At 41.2% G+C, this 21,519-nt stretch overlaps 1 protein-coding gene across 1 annotated transcript; it reads left to right on the top strand.

Annotated features, from left to right (window-relative positions):
- The first annotated feature begins 18,510 nt into the window (after window positions 1–18,510).
- LOC149440378 (olfactory receptor 5V1-like) lies at window positions 18,511–19,446 on the top strand. Its single transcript, XM_089658753.1, has one exon. The coding sequence runs from the start codon at window positions 18,511–18,513 to the stop codon at window positions 19,444–19,446; it is 936 nt and encodes a 311-aa protein (XP_089514879.1).
- Window positions 19,447–21,519: the final 2,073 nt, after the last annotated feature.

Raw genomic sequence — 21,519 nt, 5'->3', positions numbered from 1 at the left:
CACTTTCACTTACTCTCTACCTTTTATTATACACATCCTTTCATCTCTATTTCTCTAAATTGTACAAATTGATCTGATCTCTTAAAATTCTCCCATTTTTTCCATCTTTTACGGAAACTCTCCATTTTATCTTCATCTATATGATAAAGTTCCTCCATTTTATATATACGGTCCACCTTTCTTATTCAATGCTTTATTTTTGGTGCCTCTTGTTCCTTCAGAATTTGGGTATCAAACCTTTTGCTGCATTTATAAAATAAAATAACCCAGAAGTTTTATATTTTTCCACTGTAAGCTCAGTTCCATGAAAAAGACAGACCCCTGGGTTACATTCCCATGTGTTAATCTATAAATCTTCTTTTGCTTTTCCTCATCTAATATTACTCCTAATTCCCTTTCCCTTATCTCCATATATAAAGGGACTGTGACAGCTGTCATTCTAGTGAGGATTTTATAAATTCTAGAACTCCCATGTTTCCCATCTCCATGTGTACTAAGTAAGTGTTCAAATGGGTTCCACTCAGCTTTTGTTCTTAGAGGCCTGGGGAGCTTTTCAACAAAATGTTTTAATTGAAAATAATGTCACTCATCGACTCTAGTGAACAACTCATTCTTATTTTTCAGTTCCAAAAACAGACAGATTTCCTCGCCCTTCATTATGTCCCTTAATTTTTTATCCACTTCCCCGCGATTCTTTCATTCCCCGGAGGAAAAAAATCTGAGGGCCACTATAGGCATCAGCATAGAGTTAAATTCCCATTCCATTTGTTTGAGCACTGTATCCCAAATTTTTAATACATTTCGTGTATATGTGCTTGTGCTATCTGTCAGTCCGCGATAATAAGGTGGTACCCATACTATTCTACTCAATTGTATCTCGCTTAGTGTATTTTCTTTGTTTATCCAACTTTTCCCATGTGTATTATGTGTCCAATTAAAAATTCGTGCTAACATTACTGCAATGTAATATCTCTTAAAATCTGGAACACCCAATCCCCCATTCTCTTTATCTCTGCTTAGAGCTTCATAGCTTATTCTAGATTTTTTATTCCCCCAAATATACCTTGTTAACATCTTTTTAATTATTCTAAAATACATTCCTGGAAGCTTTATAGGCATCATATGAAATTTATACAACATTTTTGGAACAATTACCAAATTTATTGGCCCTATCCGCGATAGAACACCTGTCCCTAATTTCCTTAATTCATCTTTGATCTCATTTATTAATGGTATGTAGTTTGCTCTATATAAGTTCTTTAAGGATGCAGTTAAATTTATTCCCAGATATTTTAGTTCTCTTTCCTTCCAGGAAAAGGGAAATTCTTTTTGTAAGATTTTTTTCTCTTTAGTTGGAAGGTTTACATTTAAGATCTCCATTTTGGTTGAAATAATTTTTAAATTTGACAACTCCCCATATTCTTTCAGTGTTTTCATTAGGTTAGGCAATGTTATCCTAGGGTTAACCACATAAAGCAGCATATCATCCGCATAAGCTGCTACCTTATACTCTATCTCCCCTATCCAGATCTCTTTTATATCTACAGTATGTTTTTCCTTATTGTTGCTAGGAGAGATTCCAGGGACAGGACAAACAGCAAAGGTGACAATGGGCATCCCTGCCGTGTCCCGTTATACATCCTAAAGAACTCTGATAGCTCTCCATTGACCTTTATTGCAGCCAAGGGCTGACTATATAGCTTCCTTATCCATTCTCTCATTCTGGGGCCTATCCCCAAAACTTCCAGTGTATCTAGCATAAACCCTCAATCTAACCTATCAAAAGCCTTTTCAGCATCCACAGATAATAGCAAAGCGGGGGCTTTTTCTCTCTTGCTTTTTTGTATAAGCAGCAAAGATCTTAATCCATTATCCCTATCCTCCCTCCCCGGGAGAAAACCCACCTGATCCATATTAATCCACTCTGGCATTAGGTCTTTCAACCTATTTGCCAGAACTTTTGCATATAGTTTAGTGTCTGTGTTCAATAGGGATATCAGTCTATAACTAGAACACTGAGTACTGTCTTTTCCTTCTTTCTGTATGATTGTAACATGAGCTTGCAAGGATTCCTCCCTCATTTCCATCTCCCCTCCCAATGCATTTATATATGACCTCAACTTAGGTATTAATTGATCTTTAAATTTTTATAATATCTAACAGTATACCCATCTGGTCCCAGACTTTTCCCTGCTGTAGAACTCTTCAATGCTACTTGAATTTCTTCCTGCTTTATTAATTTTTCAAGGGATATTAACTGTTCTTCTCTTAATTTCAGTAAGTCCACCTCTTTTAGGTATACCTGTCCTTTTTTAATTATTTCTTCTTCTTCTCTTATGGACCAATGGGGAGTGATATTATATAGCTTACTGTAGTATTTTTTAAATACTTTTGCAATATCCATAGTTGACTACATTAGCTCTCCATTGTTATCTCTTATTTTCTCTATATAGTTCCTAGATTTCCCATCACTCTCGCAAATTTATATGCGCCAAACTCTAAGCAGGTACCCTTTTTTTATGTGATCACCTCGTTACTCTCCTCCTTTCACTCGGGAAAGCTGATCCTGGGGGGGACCTTAATGTCCCTCTCTGCCCCCTACTAGATTCTTCGTCAGGTTCCTCATTTCTGCCTTAAAGACTTTTGTGCCAGATTCATACCCAACTACAAGATCTCCAACTTCATGACTCTTTGCGAGTGCTTCACCTGAACGCCAAAGATTATATGTTCTTTTCGGCCCCCACAACAAATACTCTAGAATTGACTACCTTTTCCTCTCCCAAGTGGACCTTGCTTTTCTTCACAACTCTACCATAGAACCTATGTTTATATCAGATCATCACCCTATTGCCATGAACTTAAGCTTCCCTGAAAAACATTCCCGTACTAAAGTGTGGCGGCTTGACACGTCCCTCCTTGCTGATGTAGTAAACGAGGCTGATCTGCGCTCCAAATTAGGGGAGTATTTCCTGACCAACCACATTCCCGATACCTCTCCCTTTAACCCGTGGGAAGCACACAAATGTGTAGTTCGAGGGACTTTCATTGCGATGACAACCAAGCTTAAACAGGACCGACAGACATCCATAAAACGCATAGTGGACCGAATCAGTTACCTCAAAAAGGCTCATAAGCACACCCAGGCTAAAACGACCTTAGAAGAACTCACGACCACCCGTTCACAATTGATGTCGGAATTCAGCAAGGCGGTCAAACGCAGATTTATTTTCTCTCAAAGCTTTTTTATGAGTACGCAAACAAGAGTGGTAGATTCTTGGTGAGAGCCCTCCAAGCAAAAAAAGCCAATTTGACAGTCCACAAAATAAAGGGTGCGGACGGCTCTTTAGCCACCTCAAACACTGATATTGCTTAGCACTTTGAACGGTATTACTCCTCTCTCAATAACCTTCCTCCGGAACGTCCCCCAACTAAATCAGACAAATTCAGATCCACCCTGATTTCGGAGTTTCTACACCTCTACAGCCCTCCCGCAATTTCAGAAGACCTTGCACAGGATCTGGAACATTTCCTCTGATGAGTTACTTCTCACCCTTAAACAAATGAAACCTGTCAAATGCCCAGGCCCAGATGGCCTCCCTGTTGCCTACTACAAGACATTCATCGACATCCTGTGTGATCCCTGTCTTGAGGCCTCCCTGAGCGCACTGGGTATAAAAGAAAATATGCTTCAATATATCATGGCCTTGTACTCATGTCCCACGGCCCAAGTTCGGGTAAATGGGCATTTGTCGAGACCCTTCCCTCTCAAAAATGGCACACGTCAGGGCTGCCCCCTTTCACCGATTCTTTTCGTCCTTACGTTGGAACCCTTGCTTCATAAACTCCGGGCGAACCCCAATATCAAGGGAATCTCTGTCAAGGGACACATGCACAAAATCGCGGAGGATATTTTACTCTTTCTTTCGGAACCCAGAACTACCTTGCCCAATCTCCTCCAAGACTTTCATTCCTTTCAATTCCTCTCCAATCTCAAAATTAATTTCTCTAAATCCTCTGCTCTCAACATTACCCTCCCTCCTGATGTAGTCGTTACGTGTAAATCACACTTCCCCTTCAAATGGGAATCGGAGGCTCTTTGGAATACAGCTCCTTAGTTCTCTCCAGGATTTATACGCTAAAAACTTTATCCCAGCCCTTCAAACCATTCAGGAAGACCTATCAAAATGGCATTGCCCTTGTTTTTCCTGGTTTGGAGGGGCTACAATCCTTAAAATGAATATCCCCCCCCGCTTACTTTACCTCTTCCAGACCATTCCTATCCACTTGCCACTGGCCTTCTTTGTTCTTTGCAGGAAAATCTGTTCACAGTTCCTTTGGAGTCATAAACATCCACGTATTTCCTTCTGGCAATTGACTCTCCCCAAATCCAAAGGGGGTATCGGGCTCCCAGATCTCCAAAAATATCATTGGGCCTGTCATCTCACCAGAATTATTGATTGGAAAGTGCATTCCCCAATAAAAGCATAGGTTCGCCTTGAGGAATCTTTCTCTCCCTATCCTTTGGCACTGATTCCTTTGCTCCCATTGAAACATACCCCCATGATGCTCCACACACACCCATTGATAGGAGTGACCTTGAAGATCTTTCGGTTGGTGTGTAAGTCTGCTTGCATTTCAGATGCCCCTAATCCTCTTACCTCCCTACCCATGAATCCATATTTCCCACCGGGCTTGCACCCATCTTTTCTAGCTGAGCATTGGCCGCACCAACATGTGCGTGCAGAACATTTCTTTTGTAAAGGTCAACTGAAGACCGTAGCCTTACTTATCCCCTTTATTTTTGATCTTTATTGATGGTAATATACCCATATTGTGTTCCTTGTTTTCAGGGATTACTTGATGCCTGTGATCTATACATTTATTTTTATATATATCCCCAGAATCATTTGGTACTGTGGACTTTGTTTCACTTGGGGTGGCTACCCAGGAAGTCCCTACATTTGAGAAGTGGGTATGACAGTCTCACAACTGAGAAGGTAATAGAAGTGTTCACTAATTACTGTAGAGGGAGGCTTGGTGAGGCTTGGATGCGATTCAGCTCCTATATTTTCATACATACACTGTGTATTTTTGTGTTCCAGCTTTCACATACCAGGAGGTTCCTGACGTATATTGGGAACATATCTGCTGAATACATGGCTCACTCTAATATAAGTTGGAAATTCATGGAAATCTAGGAGAATTACCTCACCATTACTCTATATTGCCTTATATGGTGCTCTACTTGCTAAAATGACCCTATAATGAAGACGCCAAGTGCTTTTTAACATGATTTTATTTGTTTGACATGTTCACCGTGCTCATGTTTAACCTCCTTATGATCTATGTGATCAAATAAAGTATTGTCTGAATTTTTTTGAATTCATATTACTCCGCGTGGATCATTTAGTAACCTTCTTTTTTCAGGTAGGGGTGCTCTTGTCACACTACCATATTGTTTAGTATGCATTTTCTGGGTTTATGGATCCACACTTATATAAGTGAATCGGAGATATGACAATGACACCAGTTATTCGTGTCATTTTAGGTGGCCTGTTTTTGCTCTATTTATGTGACATTAGGTCTTTCAACCTATTTGCCAGAACTTTTGCATATAGTTTAGTGTCTGTGTTCAATAGGGATATCAGTCTATAACTAGAATACTGAGTACTGTCTTTTCCTTCTTTCTGTATGATTGTAATATGAATACATTAGTTCTCCATTGTTATCTCTTATTTTCTCTATATAGTTCCTAGATTTCTTTTTTCTCTGTGCTCTTATTAAATATTTCCCTGGTCTATCTCCCCAATGATATCTCTCACTTATCATCCTATTAAACACTCTCCTCCTTTCTTCCACCAATAAATTGTTTAGTTCTTCTCATTTATTTATCATACTCTGCTGAATCTCTTTTGTTATTCTCTTTTTATGTATCTGTTCTAATTCACATAGATCTTTAAGAAGCTTATTTATGAGCTTCCCACACCATTGCCACTGACACTTCTTCAGTCTCATTTCTTTCAAAAGGTCCCTCTTGCTCTCTTACATGTGTAAACATAAAGCTGACTTGGTTTTTCTCCAGGAGATGCATTTCCGTGCGGTCCCCAGACTTTACGATGCACATTTTCCCACAGTCTTTCATGCTCCCAATCCCTTAGCCAAATCCAAAGGAGTCGCCATCTTAATTGCCAAACACCTTCCTTTGATTATTTCGGATTCATTAATCAACCCAGAAGGCAGGTATTTATTCCATAAAGGCACATTAGCTGGCAGACCCATCACTCTCGCAAATTTATATGCGCCAAACTCTAAGCAGGTACCCTTTTTTCATGGGATCACCTCATTACTCTCCTCCTTTCACTCAGGAATGCTGATCCTGGGGGGGACCTTAATGTCCCTCTCTGCCCCCTACTAGATTCTTCTTCAGGTTCCTCGTTTCTGCCTTACAGACCTTTGTGCCAGATTCATACCCAACTACATGACTCTTTGCGAGTGCTTTACCCGAACGCCAAAGATTATACGTTCTTTTCGGCCCCCACAACAAATACTCTAGAATCGACTACCTTTTCCTCTCCCAAGTCGACCTTCCTTTTCTTCACAACTCTACCATAGAACCTATGTTTATATAGGATCATCACCCTATTGCCATGACCTTAAGCTTCCCTGAAAAACATTCCCGTACTAAAGTGTGGCGGCTTGACACATCCCTCCTTGCTGATGTAGTAAATGAGGCTGATCTGCGCTCCAAATTAGGGGAGTACTTCCTGACCAACCACATTCCCGATACCTCTCCCTTTACCCAGTGGGAAGCACACAAATGTGTAATTCGAGGGACTTTCATAGCGATGGCAACCAAGCGTAAACGGGACCGACAGGCATCCATAAAACTCATAGTGGACCGAATCAGTTACCTCGAAAAGGCTCATAAGGACACCCAGGCTAAAACGACCTTAGAAGAACTCACGACCACCCGTTTACAATTGATGTCGGAATTCGGCAAGGCGGTCAAACGCAGATTTATTTTCTCCCAAAAGCTTTTTTATGAGTACGCAAACAAGAGTGGTAGATTCTTGGCGAGAGCCCTCCGAGCAAAAAAAGCCAATTTGACAGTCCATAAAATAAGGGGTGCGGACGGCTCTTTAGCCACTTCAAACACTGATATTGCTTAGCACTTTGAACGGTATTAGTCCTCTCTCTATAACCTTCCCCCGGAACTTCCCCCAACTAAATCAGACAAATTCAGATCCACCCTGATTTCAGAGTTTCTACACCTCTACAGCCCTCCCGCAATTTCAGAAGACCTTGCACAGGATCTGGAACGCAACATTTCCTCTGATGAGTTACTTCTCACCCTTAAACAAATGACACCTGGCAAATGCCCAGGCCCAGATGGCATCCTGTGTGATCCCTGTCTTGGGGCCTCCCTGAGCGCACTGGGTATAAAAGAAAATATGCTTCAATATATCATGGCCTTGTACTCATGTCCCACGGCCCAAGTTCGGGTAAATGGGCATTTGTCGAGACCCTTCCCTCTCAAAAATGGCACACGTCAGGGCTGCCCTCTTTCACCGATTCTTTTTGTCCTTACATTGGAACCCTTGCTTCATAAACTCCGGGCGAACCCCAATATCAAGGGAATCTCTGTCATAGGACACATGCACAAAATCGCCGCTTACGCTGAGGATATTTTACTCTTTCTTTTGGAACCCAGAACTACCCTGCCCAATCTCCTTCAAGACTTTCATTCCTTTCAATTCCTCTCCAATCTCAAAATTAATTTCTTTAAATCCTCTGCTCTCAACATTACCCTCCTGATGTAGTCGTTACGTGTAAATCACACTTCCCCTTCAAATGGGAATCGGAGGCTCTTACTTACCTTGGAATACAGCTCCCTAGTTCTCTCCAGGATTTATACGCTAAAAACTTTATCCCAGCCCTTCGAACCATTCAGGAAGACCTCTCAAAATGGCATTGCCCTTGTTTTTCCTGGTTCAGAAGGGCTACAATCCTTAAAATGAATATCCTCCCCCGCTTACTTTACCTCTTCCAGACCATTCCTATCCACTTGCCACTGGCCTTCTTTGCTCTTTGCAGGAAAATCTGTTCACAGTTCCTTTGGAGTCATAAATGTCCATGTATCTCCTTCTCGCAATTGATAGGAGTGACCTTGAAGATCTTTTGGTTGGCGTGTAAGTCTGCTTGCATTTCAGATGCCCCTAATCCTCTTACCTCCCTATGCATGAATCCGTATTTCCCACTGAGCTTGCACCCATCTTTTCTAGCTGAGCATTGACCTCACCAACATGTGCGTGCAGAACTGTAAACAACCGCCTGGCAGTCCACTGGTCAGGCTTCCCCAGAGCGCGGAGTCTAAGTCCCGGTCTGCTTGTTCACCAGGGCCCCTGATGGTGGGGGTGGACTTGGAGCGAACCGAGACCAGGTCGCTGCTCCTGAGTACACCTACCCGTGGTAGAGGAATCTGCCAGAGGTTCCTGCAGGGTGAGAGCCTGATGGGAAGAGGCGGATATGTCAGGGCAAGGTGGATGGATGAGCAAGAGCGTGGTCAGAGAAGCCGAGTCGGCAGCCGTGGGAGCAGTGCAGTACAAAGCAGCGGGCAGAGAATGGTCGGGTCACACGCCAGGTCAGCAACAAAAGATCAGATCCACAAGGGGGCAACCAGGAGGGAGGTCAGGCAAGCCAGGGGTCAGAGCAGGAGAGAACAGCAAGGTCAGGAACAATCCGAGTCAGCAACGATCAAGAATCACGGTAACAGGATCAGGAACACAGGGAGACCAAACGGCAATACATGTCAGCGCAGGGCAATTTAAATATCACGCCCTGCGCTGTCATTGGTGCCAGGCGCGCACCCGCGGATCATGGCGGCTCCTGACAAGAACATTTCTTTTGTAAAGGTCAACTGAAGACCCTAGCCTCACTTATCCCCTCCATGAAGGATCGACCTTCCCCTTTTGGGCATATCTCCAAATAAGACATTTTCTCCGCTCAAACGCCCACCACAACAATTGGACTCTCCTTCTAACCCCCTTTGAAGCCCTTTGCTCCAAAACAGAACCCCAATGGCACTTGGTTTTCACCACGTATCTTCTTCTATTTGGAGACCGAATCCCTTCCGCGCTCCTGGCCTGCCGAGCACGGATGAGAGATTTGGACCGCGATTTATTCTTCGGATTGGGACCAAATATTCACTTTTGTGCATAAAGATTCTTTGAATGTTTCAATGCAAGAAAATATGTTAAACGCTGCCAAATTAAGCATACCTGTCCTATGGAGTTCATCCTGACCCCCATCGATTCGAGATTAAATGATCCGTTTGAATAGAGTAGCTGAGATGGAGGAACTCATCGAATCTTCATGCGATAATCCAACTAAATTCTCGCACACTTGGGCCTGTTGGATCCACTTTCAAACGACTCCCGAGTATCTCTCCATCATGGGCCCCCTTCCGTGACTGCCACCGCTTCTGCAGCCCGTTGTCACTTGCTTGAGTGCATGTTCTACCTGACCATCCCCCTTGGATTTGAACGCCCTTCTCTTCATTCTCACAGGAATTGTGATTTGCCTTCTCACCAGGCCTCCGATGACTGGTTTCCAGTCCTCACCCACTTGAATTGTACCCCAGGCCCTGTCCACCCCCCCCCCCCAGGATTCTTCTTCTTTTCCCCCTTTCCTTTTTTATTTTTCTTTTCTTTTTGTTTGTCCCCTCCTTCTCTCTGTATACTCACACTTTCCTTTTCCTCTCCTTATCCCCCTCCCCTGCTCTCTCACCTCTCCTTTTGCCCCTTCTCTCTCTCCCTACCCCTCCCTTACTTGCCTCCTGTTGGTGATCCTTTCCCCCATCTCCCTCTCTTTGCTATTTCCCTTTTGTTCGTCTTCTCTTCTCTTTATATTGCCCTACAAGTCACACCATCGTTAGCTTCTTCCCGTATACACTTTTTTAAAGTTCTTTCGGTTTCATATTGCCAGGCACACTTATCATTTCTGAAAACACAATATGTACCCCTTGGCTTGACATACAGTTACTAGAATTTCCAATCTGTATTCCCCTCCCATGTAGAATTACCTGGTTTCGTGCCAAGTTTCATCCCCCATTGATCCTCATATGATTCCAGGATATTTTAATAGGCTTTCAGATCAGAAAGACATCTATGCCCTTATGCAGAACCCTACACCCAACTCTTGGTTTGGTTTTGCTCTTCCTCTTATCTGGATGTAATTTCTTGCAGTCTACATCCTCTATCCACCTTATATATTGATTGAGTGTTTCGGACTAATTGTATAGCCTAAAAGGTTGTGCCTTTCTACATGCCTTGACCATTGTGTTCTTATGCTATGTCCTTTATGCTGTATTCTTGACTTGTATTGTTTTCTTGTTTCTAATGAACGTTATGAAAAAAAAAAAAGAAATGAGAAAATATACTTTTGTTTCAAAAAAATGACATAAATTTTATTTATGTACCGTATTGCATGACCATGCAATTGCCAGTTAAACTAGCGCAGATCTGTAAAGCAAAAAAAAATACATAAATTGCAGTATCTATACCATAGTTTGTAGGCGCTATAACTTTCACACAAAGCAATCAATATACACTTATTGGGATTTTTTTTATCAAAAACATGTAGCAGAATACATTTTGGCCTAAATTTATGACTAACTGAGTTTACTATATATTGTTTATAGCCGAAAGTAAAAAATATCATTTTTCTTCAAAGTTTTTGGTCTTTTTTTGTTTTTAGCACGAAAAATAAAAAGTGCACAGTTGATCAAATACCACTGAAAGAAAGCTCTATTTGTGTGAAAAAAGGACATAAATTTAGTTTGGGTACAGAATTTCATGAACACGCAATTATCAGTTGAAATAGTGCAGTGCCGAACAGCAAAAAAGGCCTGGTCATTAAGGTGGGTAAATCCTCAGGATGGCAAGTGGTTAAGGCCTGATAGCTATCCTACCTGCAAAGAGACCCCCTTCTCCAATTCACAACTTCAAAACTATAATTAATAAAATCATACATGACAAAGTTACATTATTATTTATTTTTTTTAATGTACAAGAAAATACAGAACAGATCAAAATCACACGTGACTAGTCTATCATATACAGGAGGCAGAATAGATGTCTTTTACCTCCTGGGTGATCTGCCTATCTGAGGGATATCATGTCTAGTATCTAGCATGTGGGTTACCAAATCATGATATGGACTACACTCAAAATATTAATTTTCATTTCTGTCATCACCCTCCTCAGGAACTAGAAAAAGAAAATTGTATTGGTAATCTGGAGCTCTCTTTTACTATCAAACAAGGAACATCAGCCAAGATCTATGAGAGCCACCGATCCATCTTATGGCCACTAGACTGGGTTTTTCCAAACTTACAGAACGAAGACTTTAAGTATTTTCATATGTAAACCCTTTTTGTTTTCCTGTTGCAGTATTTTCTCTTTTTTCCTTTGCAATACCCTTTTTCTGTAAATATTTTATGTGCACCGTTTTACCTATTCTATTATTAAACAATATTTCGAAAAGTGTTAATTTTGTCTCTAATGCACTAACACAGAACTTAAAAAATCCATGTCTGAAGAGCGCTACTATATGGTAAATCTCTAGATATTCCTATCTGTGGTGCCAGTGGGTATTACAGACATTTATTAACCCCTTCTTGCCTAATGGTAAAACAAATCTTAAAGCCTAAGCACAATTTTGCAACTTTGACATGTGTTAAAAAAACCGTACATATCATCCCAACTACTTTGTGCATGCAGGTGGATTATACCTTGTTTATTTCAGGACAAATTGGGCTTTCATTTGGTGGTAAATGGTAATGGATATCTCAAATTTGTTTTTCATTATCAAAGGAAAACTGACCCAAAATAGTATATTTCTTGCTACTACCATAACCAAGCACCAAAGAACAATGCAAAATAATTTCTCCTGCTCCTGGCGACTGCAGTGATACCACATGATACCGCGTGTATGTTAGTTGTTGTGTATACCCATAGTACAGCCTAGAAACAATAGTGAGCATCTTGTGACCTGGAATCAAGAGTTCTGGATCCCGATCATTAGAAGACCTGGGGCTCTACCTGACACCCCGGTCTTTGTGCTGGGAGTGCGCCGTGCGGTGCTCTCCCAGCACAAAGACAGATACGCAAATTAGCGGCCCCATGGAAAAAAGAGGCTTATAGTTGATGAAGAATTTAAAATAAGGTAATTTAAATGGTGTAACTCTGGTTCAAGGAGTTACTGTAATCAAATATCCAATTACCTAAATATGTGCTGAGGATGGGATTATTTTCTTATTTATAAGTAGAAATAAAAGTTCACTAATACTGCCAATGAATTATACATTTATTAGAAATGCTGTTTGTTTCATTGTAAAGGAATTACCTGGAAGAGAATGTTCATTTGGTGGGTGAAAGGAAATAAGTTTCTGTTTACCAGCATCTGTGATTTAATGCAAGGGTTTAAATTACAGTCATAGTCTTGGGTTACTAGAAAAGTGTGAAAAGTTAATAGTAAATGCTTTGGTGTATTTGAAATGTTTAGTATTTTACTGAAATGTTTAAATAAATTTTACAACTTTGAAAGAAAAATGCTAGATGTGTTTTACATATGCAGTTATATTAGTAGCACATTTCATTTAAATATCTAAAGTGAATGAATCATAATAATGAATTGCATCAAATTGTAAAACTGCTAGCGTATTTTAATTAAAGCAATAATAGTACTTCAGACGCTATCCACCCAATTGTGGCTGCAATAGAGCTAGAAGTAAAATCAGCTAAGCTTGCTGAGTGGCATGTGCCACATTACCAAAGCAGATAGACCTGTTTTAGATCCATCTGCACCACCTGCACCAGTTCCTTGCTTAGACTGTGTGTGCTCAGCTCCTAATTAACAAAGGCCAGTGAACAGATACAGATCCCTGCCAGATTGGACCTGGCGTATAGTTTGTGAATTTTACCTTTCATTCATTGAATGTCAGTTCTTTCAAACATAGAGAGTCATCATTGAAGGAGTTGGCATTCCAAGGCAGAGTGCACTTGCATGCAGACTGCCCTAGGTAATGTCCACTCCTTCAATCTGATATCCACTACTTACATAACATCCCATCTGCCATCTCACTGCTTTTATCAGGGCTAAAGGCTCTTGAGAGGAGTACTGTATATAGGCAAGGTGCTTTGATGTTTTAAGGAAGCTGTGCACAGATGATTTCTCTGTGTTGTCTAGATAAGTGCATGGGCCCAGTGATGTTACAGTTGCAAGAAAAAGTATCTAAACCCCTTGGGATTACGTGGAGTTTTGCATGAATTGGGCATAAAATGTGCTCTGAACGTCATCTAAGTCACAACAATAGAAGAACAGTCTGCTGAACATAATACTACACAAACATCAGATGTTGCCATGGTTTAATTGCACATAACATGTAAACATTCACAGTGCAGGGAGGAAAAAGTATGTGAGGCCCTAGCTTAATGACTTCTCCCAAAGCTAATTGGAGCCAGGAGTGAGCCAACCTTGACTCCAATCAGTGTGATGATATTGGATGTGTTGCTGACAGCTGTCCTGCCCTTAAAAAACACACACCTGTTTTGGGTTTACTGGTTTCAAGAAGCACTGTCTGATGTGAACCATGCCTCACAGAAAAGAGCTCTCAGAAGACCTACGATCAAGAATTGTTGACTTGCGTGAAGCTGGAAAGGGTTACAAAAGTATCTCCAAAAGCCTTGATGTTCATGTGTCCACGGTAAGACAGACTGTCTACAAATGGAGAAAGTTTAGCGTGGGCGTCCTGTAAAAATGACTGCAAGAGCACTGCGCAGAATGCTGCATGAGGTAAAGAAGAATCCCAGAGTGTCAGCTAAAGACCTACAGAAATCTCTGGCACATGCTAACATTTTTGTTGACACATCTACAATAAGGAAAACATTAAACAAGAATGGAGTACATGGGAGGACACCACGGAGGAAGCCATTGCTGTCCAAAAAGAATATTGCAGCACGTTTGAAGTTTGCAAAAGAGCACCTGGATGTTCCACAGCACTACTGGCACAATATACTGTGGACAGATGAAACCAAGATTGAGTTGTTTGGGAAGAACACACAACACTATGTGTGGAGAAAAAAAGGCACAGCACACCAACATCAAAACCTCATCCCCACTGTAAAACATGGCGGAGGGAGCATCATGGTTTGGGGCTGCTTTGCTGCCTCAGGGCCTGGACGGATTGTTGTCATTGATGGGAAAATGAATTCCAGAGTTTATCAAAACATTTTGCAGGAAAACGTACGACCGTCTGTCCGCCAACTGAAGCTCCACAGAGGATGGGTGATGCAACAGGACAATGACCCAAAGCATACAAGTAATTCAACAAAACAATGGCTGCAACAGCACAGAATAAGCCTTCTGGAGTGGCCCAGTCAGAGTCCTGACCTCAACCCGATTGAAATGCTGTGGCATGACCTTAAGAGAGCGATTCACACCAGACATCCCAAGAATATTGCTACACTGAAACAGTTTTGTGAAGAGGAGTGGTCCAAAATTACTCCAGATCGTTGTGCAGGTCTGATCTGCAACTACAGGAAATGTTTGGTTGAGGTTATTGCTGCCAAAGGAGGGTCAACCAGCTATTAAGTCCAAAGGTTCACATACTTTTTCCTCCCTGCACTGTGAATGTTTACATGTTATGTGCAATTAAACCATGGCAACATCTAATGTTTGTGTAGTATTATGTTCAGCAGACTGTGTTCTTCTACTGTTGTGACTTAGATGATGTTCACATTTTATGCCCATTTCATGCAAAACTCCACGTAATCCCAAGGGGTTCACATACTTTTTCTTGCAACTGTATCAGTGGGTCTAAAACCAGACATGTAATGAAAACTGTTTTTTAAAATAATTTTATTATTATTCTGATAAGGGTAAGAAAGGAGGAACCATGAAAGGCAAAATAGAATGAAAAAATAAACTGCAGCTTTAAGATAAAAAAACTTTGAATATAAGTACTTCAACTATGCACCTGTATTTAACTGCAACCCTAGAACACATTATTAAAATATCAATAATTATCTACAAATTTAAATATATTAAAAAATAAATAAGTAAAAAAAAAAAAAATATATATATATATATACTGTATATATATATATATATATATATATATATATATATATGCACATCTGCCTATAGAGAGAGATGTGCAGAATGCTTTTTGATTGCAATATACATTTGGGAATTACATCCAGTGATTAAAAAACTACTCCCTGAAGAAAAAGATAGTAACGTTTAAAGAGCATATAAATTCAGTGCATGCTCGTACTTGTAACAGTTACTTTCTATCAGGAAAGGGAATTTGTTTTGGTAAACCAAGGTAAATTATTTATTTTTTATAGCTATACCCTTGCAGACTAAGGCCACCCTTACAAACTTATTATAGTTAAACGTAGGTACCAGTTTTGTAGAAGATACATAGTAATTTGGATTTTGCATGATCCAGAAATTAGTCGGCCTTGCACTCAATGCTGGTAAAGAATATATTTATATTTAAACTTTGTTAGATAACATAATGCCACCAGCACTCATAGATATTTCTAGGGACAGATTTTCACCAGTAGTGCCTGAAGGCACTCATCCTTTGAAGTACTCCAGTGCTAGTGTGAAAACCAGAAACACCGCTCCAGGTCAGTCTCCACCTATCTATCTAGTCCATCAACACCAACAGGTGCTGGTCCTGCTCGTTGCAGCTTTCATAGCAAAGAAATGAGGCTGGTGGTCGCACATCTGACAAAACCACCTTTATTTAGTTGTCCAGATACAATCTACATACAGTATGGAAACCAGAAGACCAGCTAATGTGTTTCACACTGACCACAGCACTTAATCATACCTCTACTGCTAGCATCACTGTTTGTTTTAGTCCATGGCTGAATTGAGACTATGAAAATGAATTTACATGAGATGACTGTATGCTGATAAAGGAAAAATATGTGTAGCTAATTTACAATTAATAATTGTATAAAAGCCACCTCTTTAGCTCTGCCACTTATTGGCACTTGTCTATTGTGTGCATTCCTAATCCATCCATATCACATGTATGTGACTTTCTTCCTCTCTGAAGGAGACTCCATAAATCACAGCTATTGGGGAGCCTGGTGAGTACAGCTCCACCAATGTTCTCCAAAATTTGCAGCATATTTATATTTACTTTTAATTTTTTAAAACTGAACTCCAAGCAAATAACTAACTACACAGATAGATTATATATATATAAAAAAGGTGTTTTGTATTTTTGTCCAACCAGGGTGAGATTTACAGAGCTCTCCCACACATTCCCACCTCACAAGGAAAGAGACATGACCTTTCTCTGTGAAGGGTTAAATGTGCCATGAACAGATGGAAATGTGGTCAATTCAGCAGGAACTCGACGAATTCTGATCCATCTATGGGCATGCTGGTTGTACTGAAGTCCATCCATCAATCAACTTTAGTACAACCAGCCTGCCCAGTTGGTCTTGTGTGATCACTGCCAGTGGCTATAGCTGGCAGCAGTGATAATTGTATTCTGCTGGTGGGGAAGCTTTGAGGAAATGAATTGTGGTTCAAGTCAGTGATTCAAATCCTTTCACTGATCTGATCCAAATGATTCAGATCACTAAAAAGAATCACTTTTCCCAAGTCTACTGTATATCAGCATGGCAGGAGCTCAGTTGTGACAGTAAAATGAAAGCAGTGAGAGAGGAAGGTGGCTTTCTAAGCCCTGAGCTCTCCGCCACCCTACAGGGCAGTACCCAGTAATACAGTACCCAGTGCGAATGCAGGTACTGTATTTCAGTTTTTAAAAAGGCTGTGTACATGTATGTATGTGTGTATGTGTGTTTGTGTATGTGTGTGGGCAGCAGAGTATCTAAGTGATTAGCACTTCCGTCTAGCAGCACTAGGGTCGTTAGGTTGAACCCCAACCACGGCACTACCTGCACAGAGTTTGCATGTTCTCCCTGTGCTTGTCTGGGTTTCTTTGTGTAAAGAGGTCCATTACCCTTTTTGAAAAATGCACTGCTATGAAATGATGGCACCCATGCACGTCTGCTAAAGAGCTGTGCATATGTCTGCATGCTGGGAAGGCGTGCGATTTTGTGCACATTCTATGACATGCGGTAATGTCAATTAAACTTTAGACTGGGGTACCTCGAGACTGAAAATACTTTTCAAGGGCACCTTAACAGGAAAAAGGTTGAGATAAACTGGTCTATATCAACATTTTCTTTCTGTAAAGGCTTCTATAGGTTTTCTTTACTCTCCTGACTGACAAGCATTAAAGTACTTTCCCTGATATGAAGGAAATTTAGGAGAATATTATCTAAATATCAAATACCTGATGGCACAACTGTTTGGAAGATATTGTGAACCTATTTGCCAACAAGATATGGAAAGTATGTTTTTTATACATCAGCAGTTACTAAGAGGAAGTGAAGTGCAGTAAACTAGATTAATTTATACAACGAGTAATTGTTAAAATAATAACCTTTAACCACTTCCCGTCTGGCCCATGTACATAAACGGCCGGATGGGAATAGTGCAGGAGCGGGTTGCCGTTCATAAACGGCGCCTGCATTTTCAGGCTGTGCACTCTCCCTGGGAGCGCACGGCACCGTGATCCGGAGGACACAGCAGAACACCGATCGTGTACGGGACCTGTGTTTGATTTCCCGATCGTGTGATCACTGATTGGCCAATCAGTGATCACATGAATAGTAGTAAGCAAGATGTCACTTCTAACATCATTGCTTACTACGTGTGAAATCTGTGAATGATCACAGCGGTCACATGGTACAAGGCTATTCACAACAGCCTTGTACCATGTGACAAGCTGTGACCAATCACAGCTCGCACAGTATTTTTAAATGGCTGCAAGAATGCAGCCAGAGAGAAGGAGAAATGATTGCTTTTACAGCCTTTATGGGTGTAAAAGCAATCAGTGTAAAATGAAAAAAAAAAAATCTTCATCACCCCCCACAAGTAGTACAGTGTTGCTATGGTGACACTGTACTGCTAGGGTGACAGTATGTTAACAAAAAAAAAACATAAATAATAATATAAAAAAATAAAATAAATTTTTTTTTTTAAACTTGTAATTTTTTTTTATAAACTAATTTGGGTTATTTTTTTGTACTAAAAAGATAACCAAATAAATTTTGGCCAAGATTTCTAAAGAAAGATTATTTATTTGCAAAACCTGTATAAAAAAAAAACACTTTTTTTTCAAAATTTTAGGACTTTTTCATTTATATAGCAAATAAAAATAAAAATTCCAGTGGTGAATACATACCATCAAAATAAAGTTTTATCTGTCTCAAAAAAAAGATTAAAAAAATCATATGGATACAGTGTTGCATGACCGCGCAATTGTTATTCAAAGTGCGATAGCGCTGAAAGCTGAAAACTGGCTTGGACAAGAAGGGGGTGAAAGTGTCCGGACATGAAGTGGTTAACCTAATGGAGAATAAGACACAGCCGATTGATTTCTACATTATAGCTATTTCCAAAAATGGCAGATCCTTGTTTTTGTTATTTACTACATTTTTGCTCCTGTATCTCATTTCTCTACTTTGGAACATGGTAATTTTTGCTGTCATATTTCTGGATGGTCACCTTCAAAAACCAATGTATTTTTTCTTATGTAATCTGTCATCTGTAGATATATTATACGTTTCTATTGCAGTTCCTAAACTGTTGGACATAATTAAAACGGGAAATAATAAGGTTTCTTTCATAGCTTGTTATACCCAGATGTATTGCTTCATGTCTTTGGCATGTACAGAAATTTTTTTGTTGACCACAATGTCATATGATAGATACATCGCCATTTGCAGACCATTACATTATACTCTGATCATGCACAAAAGAATGTGTAATTTACTGGTGGTAGGTTGTTGGACCTCTGGATTTTCAAATTCTCTCTTTGTTACTATATTTGCATCCCGTTTATCCTTTTGTGGATCTACAAACCTCAATCAGTTTTTTTGCGACATTAAAACACTCACAAAGATCTCTTGTGGTGATAAAAAGGACTTTCAAACTATGATATTTATCGAGGCCTTGCTCGTAGGATTTTGTCCTTTTGTGCTTATTTTGATGTCCTACACTAAAATTATATCAAATATTCTAAAAATGAAATCTGTGGGCCAAAGGAAGAAAGCTTTCTCCACTTGCACTTCACACCTTACTGTCCTGTTGCTCTTCTATGGGACATTACTCTGCATGTACATGATACCACCATCAGAGAGCTCGGAGCAGCTGGACCAGGTCTTTTCCGTGTTTTATTTGGCAGTGACTCCAACACTGAACCCTTTGATTTATAGTTTAAGAAATAAGGACATAAATATTGCCATATTAAATATATTATTGATGCCAAAGTCATGTATGCAATAAAAAAGGAAAAGCAAATATGGACACTTCTCACAATGTCAACTTGCCAAAATAAATCTGATAATAGATGGCAACAAAATCAGCAATAATTACACATGCTACTAAAGAAAAATAGACACTTCATTTTCACAAAATTAAGTTTCACTTAGCCCAGTAGCTTGGGTTGGTTTAAGTTTCACTAACAGTACACCTCTTTAATGCAGTAAAGACCTTGATCCTCATGCATTGGAAATTCTCCACTCTGCCTTCCTTACTGGAATGGATCCACAAAGTCGATTCCATTTTCAGGATGGAGGAAGGTCATTGAAATGGACAACACTATCTTTTTACAGATGTAGACCAGCTAGATTTCCTTTAAATTCTCAGTTACTTGGGGGGGCGTGTCCAAGATGGCGACCGGACGAGTCGCATGACCTGGAGCTCCGGCGGTATTCCTCTCCAACCTCGGGCATCCAGGTCGTATAGGAGGGCGGGGGCGAGCGGGTTACTCACCCGTCCCTGCTGCAGTGCTGCTGGGCAGATTTGAGCGCTTCGGGCGCCGTCCTGAGGTGACGACCCGGTGCGGCCTGCTGCGGCCGGGTGCAGCCGCGGAATCAGCCTACGGATCAGCTGGTGGTGGTGAGACGGGAGTGGGAAGGGGGACGGCTGGTCACCCCCCCTTCCGCGCGTTCAGGGAGCGGCCAACTTGTCTCCCCTCTGGGTCTGGCGATCCGCGCCGGAGGAGCATCATCATCATCCTCCCTCCCCCCCATAAGTGACACAAGGGTGGTGAGGCCTAGTGCGGCCTAGTGAGCCCAGGTCCTTTACCACCAGAGCACGGGCTGGAGGTGATCCTAATCAAGGACAGCTCACTACCCAAGCACCTATACCTCCTCCCATAGACATCTGTCAGTATTCCAGGGCCCATCGGGGCATCCCCCACACAAACCCAGGGACCACCGGCACATGATAGAGGCCTTGCTATAGCCCACACAGTAGGGAGCTGTGTTGAGGTTAGGCCTACTGAAGATTCTTCCCCTGTAGATTCATATAAAGAGACGACAGTGATAATCACTATATCCACACAGCAATATTCAGTGTCTCCCCTGATTTGCCTATCCTCTCCAGCCCATAGAGGCTTTCAGTGCAATTTAGGGCTTGTTTTCATCTACCTACTCACATCTTCATTTTCCTGTTTTGGGGGTTCCAGCATGACCCCAAAGAAAATGGCAACTTAATACCCTGAGCCTTGACACACGTAGGTGGGGCTACGCATTCATGACAAGGAATCGCTGCTAAAATGGGGAAAGCAGACAGGAAAGCTAACACTCCTCGCTCCAGATCCCCACGCCGTACAGGTGGTCCTGCTAATCGAGGCATCCCGGAATTATTCCGTTCTCTCACTCCGGATCAAACAGATTCTTCCACCCTTGCCTCCCCACTACATTCGCCTGCAAAAGAAATTCCCTCACAGTCAATGAGCTTGTCAACAGCTACTGCAACTGGACGCTCTGATCCTCCCCCTCTCACCATAGGGGATTTGAAAGCGATTGCATCAGATATTAAAGGGACCCTTTCTGCGGCGATAGCTGAGTTACATATCGACATGCAGGCAGTGGCTCACAGACTGGACGCAGTAGAAGACACAGTTCATATGCAAGGTCTTGCTATTCATGATATGCGCAGGCAGGTTGACACGCACACCTTGCACTTAAGAGAGCTCGATCGTCACATTGAAGACCTGGACAATAGGGGAAGACGACATAACTTAAGAGTACGCGGTGTGCCTGAAGCAATAGAGCCTGGCCAATTAGCCCAAGCTATTTTATCTATCTTTAATGATCTTTTAGAAAGACCGCATGAATCTCCAATTGAGATCGAGCGCCTACACAGGGCTTTGCGTCCTAAAGGCAGAGATTCTGACCCACCGAGAGATATAGTTTGCTGTCTAGTCGACTTCCGCCTTAAAGAGGATATTTTACGCAGAGCTCGAGACAAACAACGCTTGCTATACCAAGACGTTGAAATCAAATTGTTTCAAGATCTCTCCCATCTCACCCTGCAACGCAGGAAAGACCTGCGCCCTCTTCTAGATCT

The sequence above is a fragment of the Staurois parvus genome, unplaced genomic scaffold (assembly GCF_062004578.1).
Source record: "Staurois parvus isolate SC_StPar_1 unplaced genomic scaffold, SC_StPar_1.0 ptg001090l, whole genome shotgun sequence".
NCBI lineage: Eukaryota > Metazoa > Chordata > Amphibia > Anura > Ranidae > Staurois > Staurois parvus.
The sequence above is the reverse complement of the archived record's forward strand: the minus strand, read 5'-3'. Positions and strand labels throughout refer to the sequence as shown.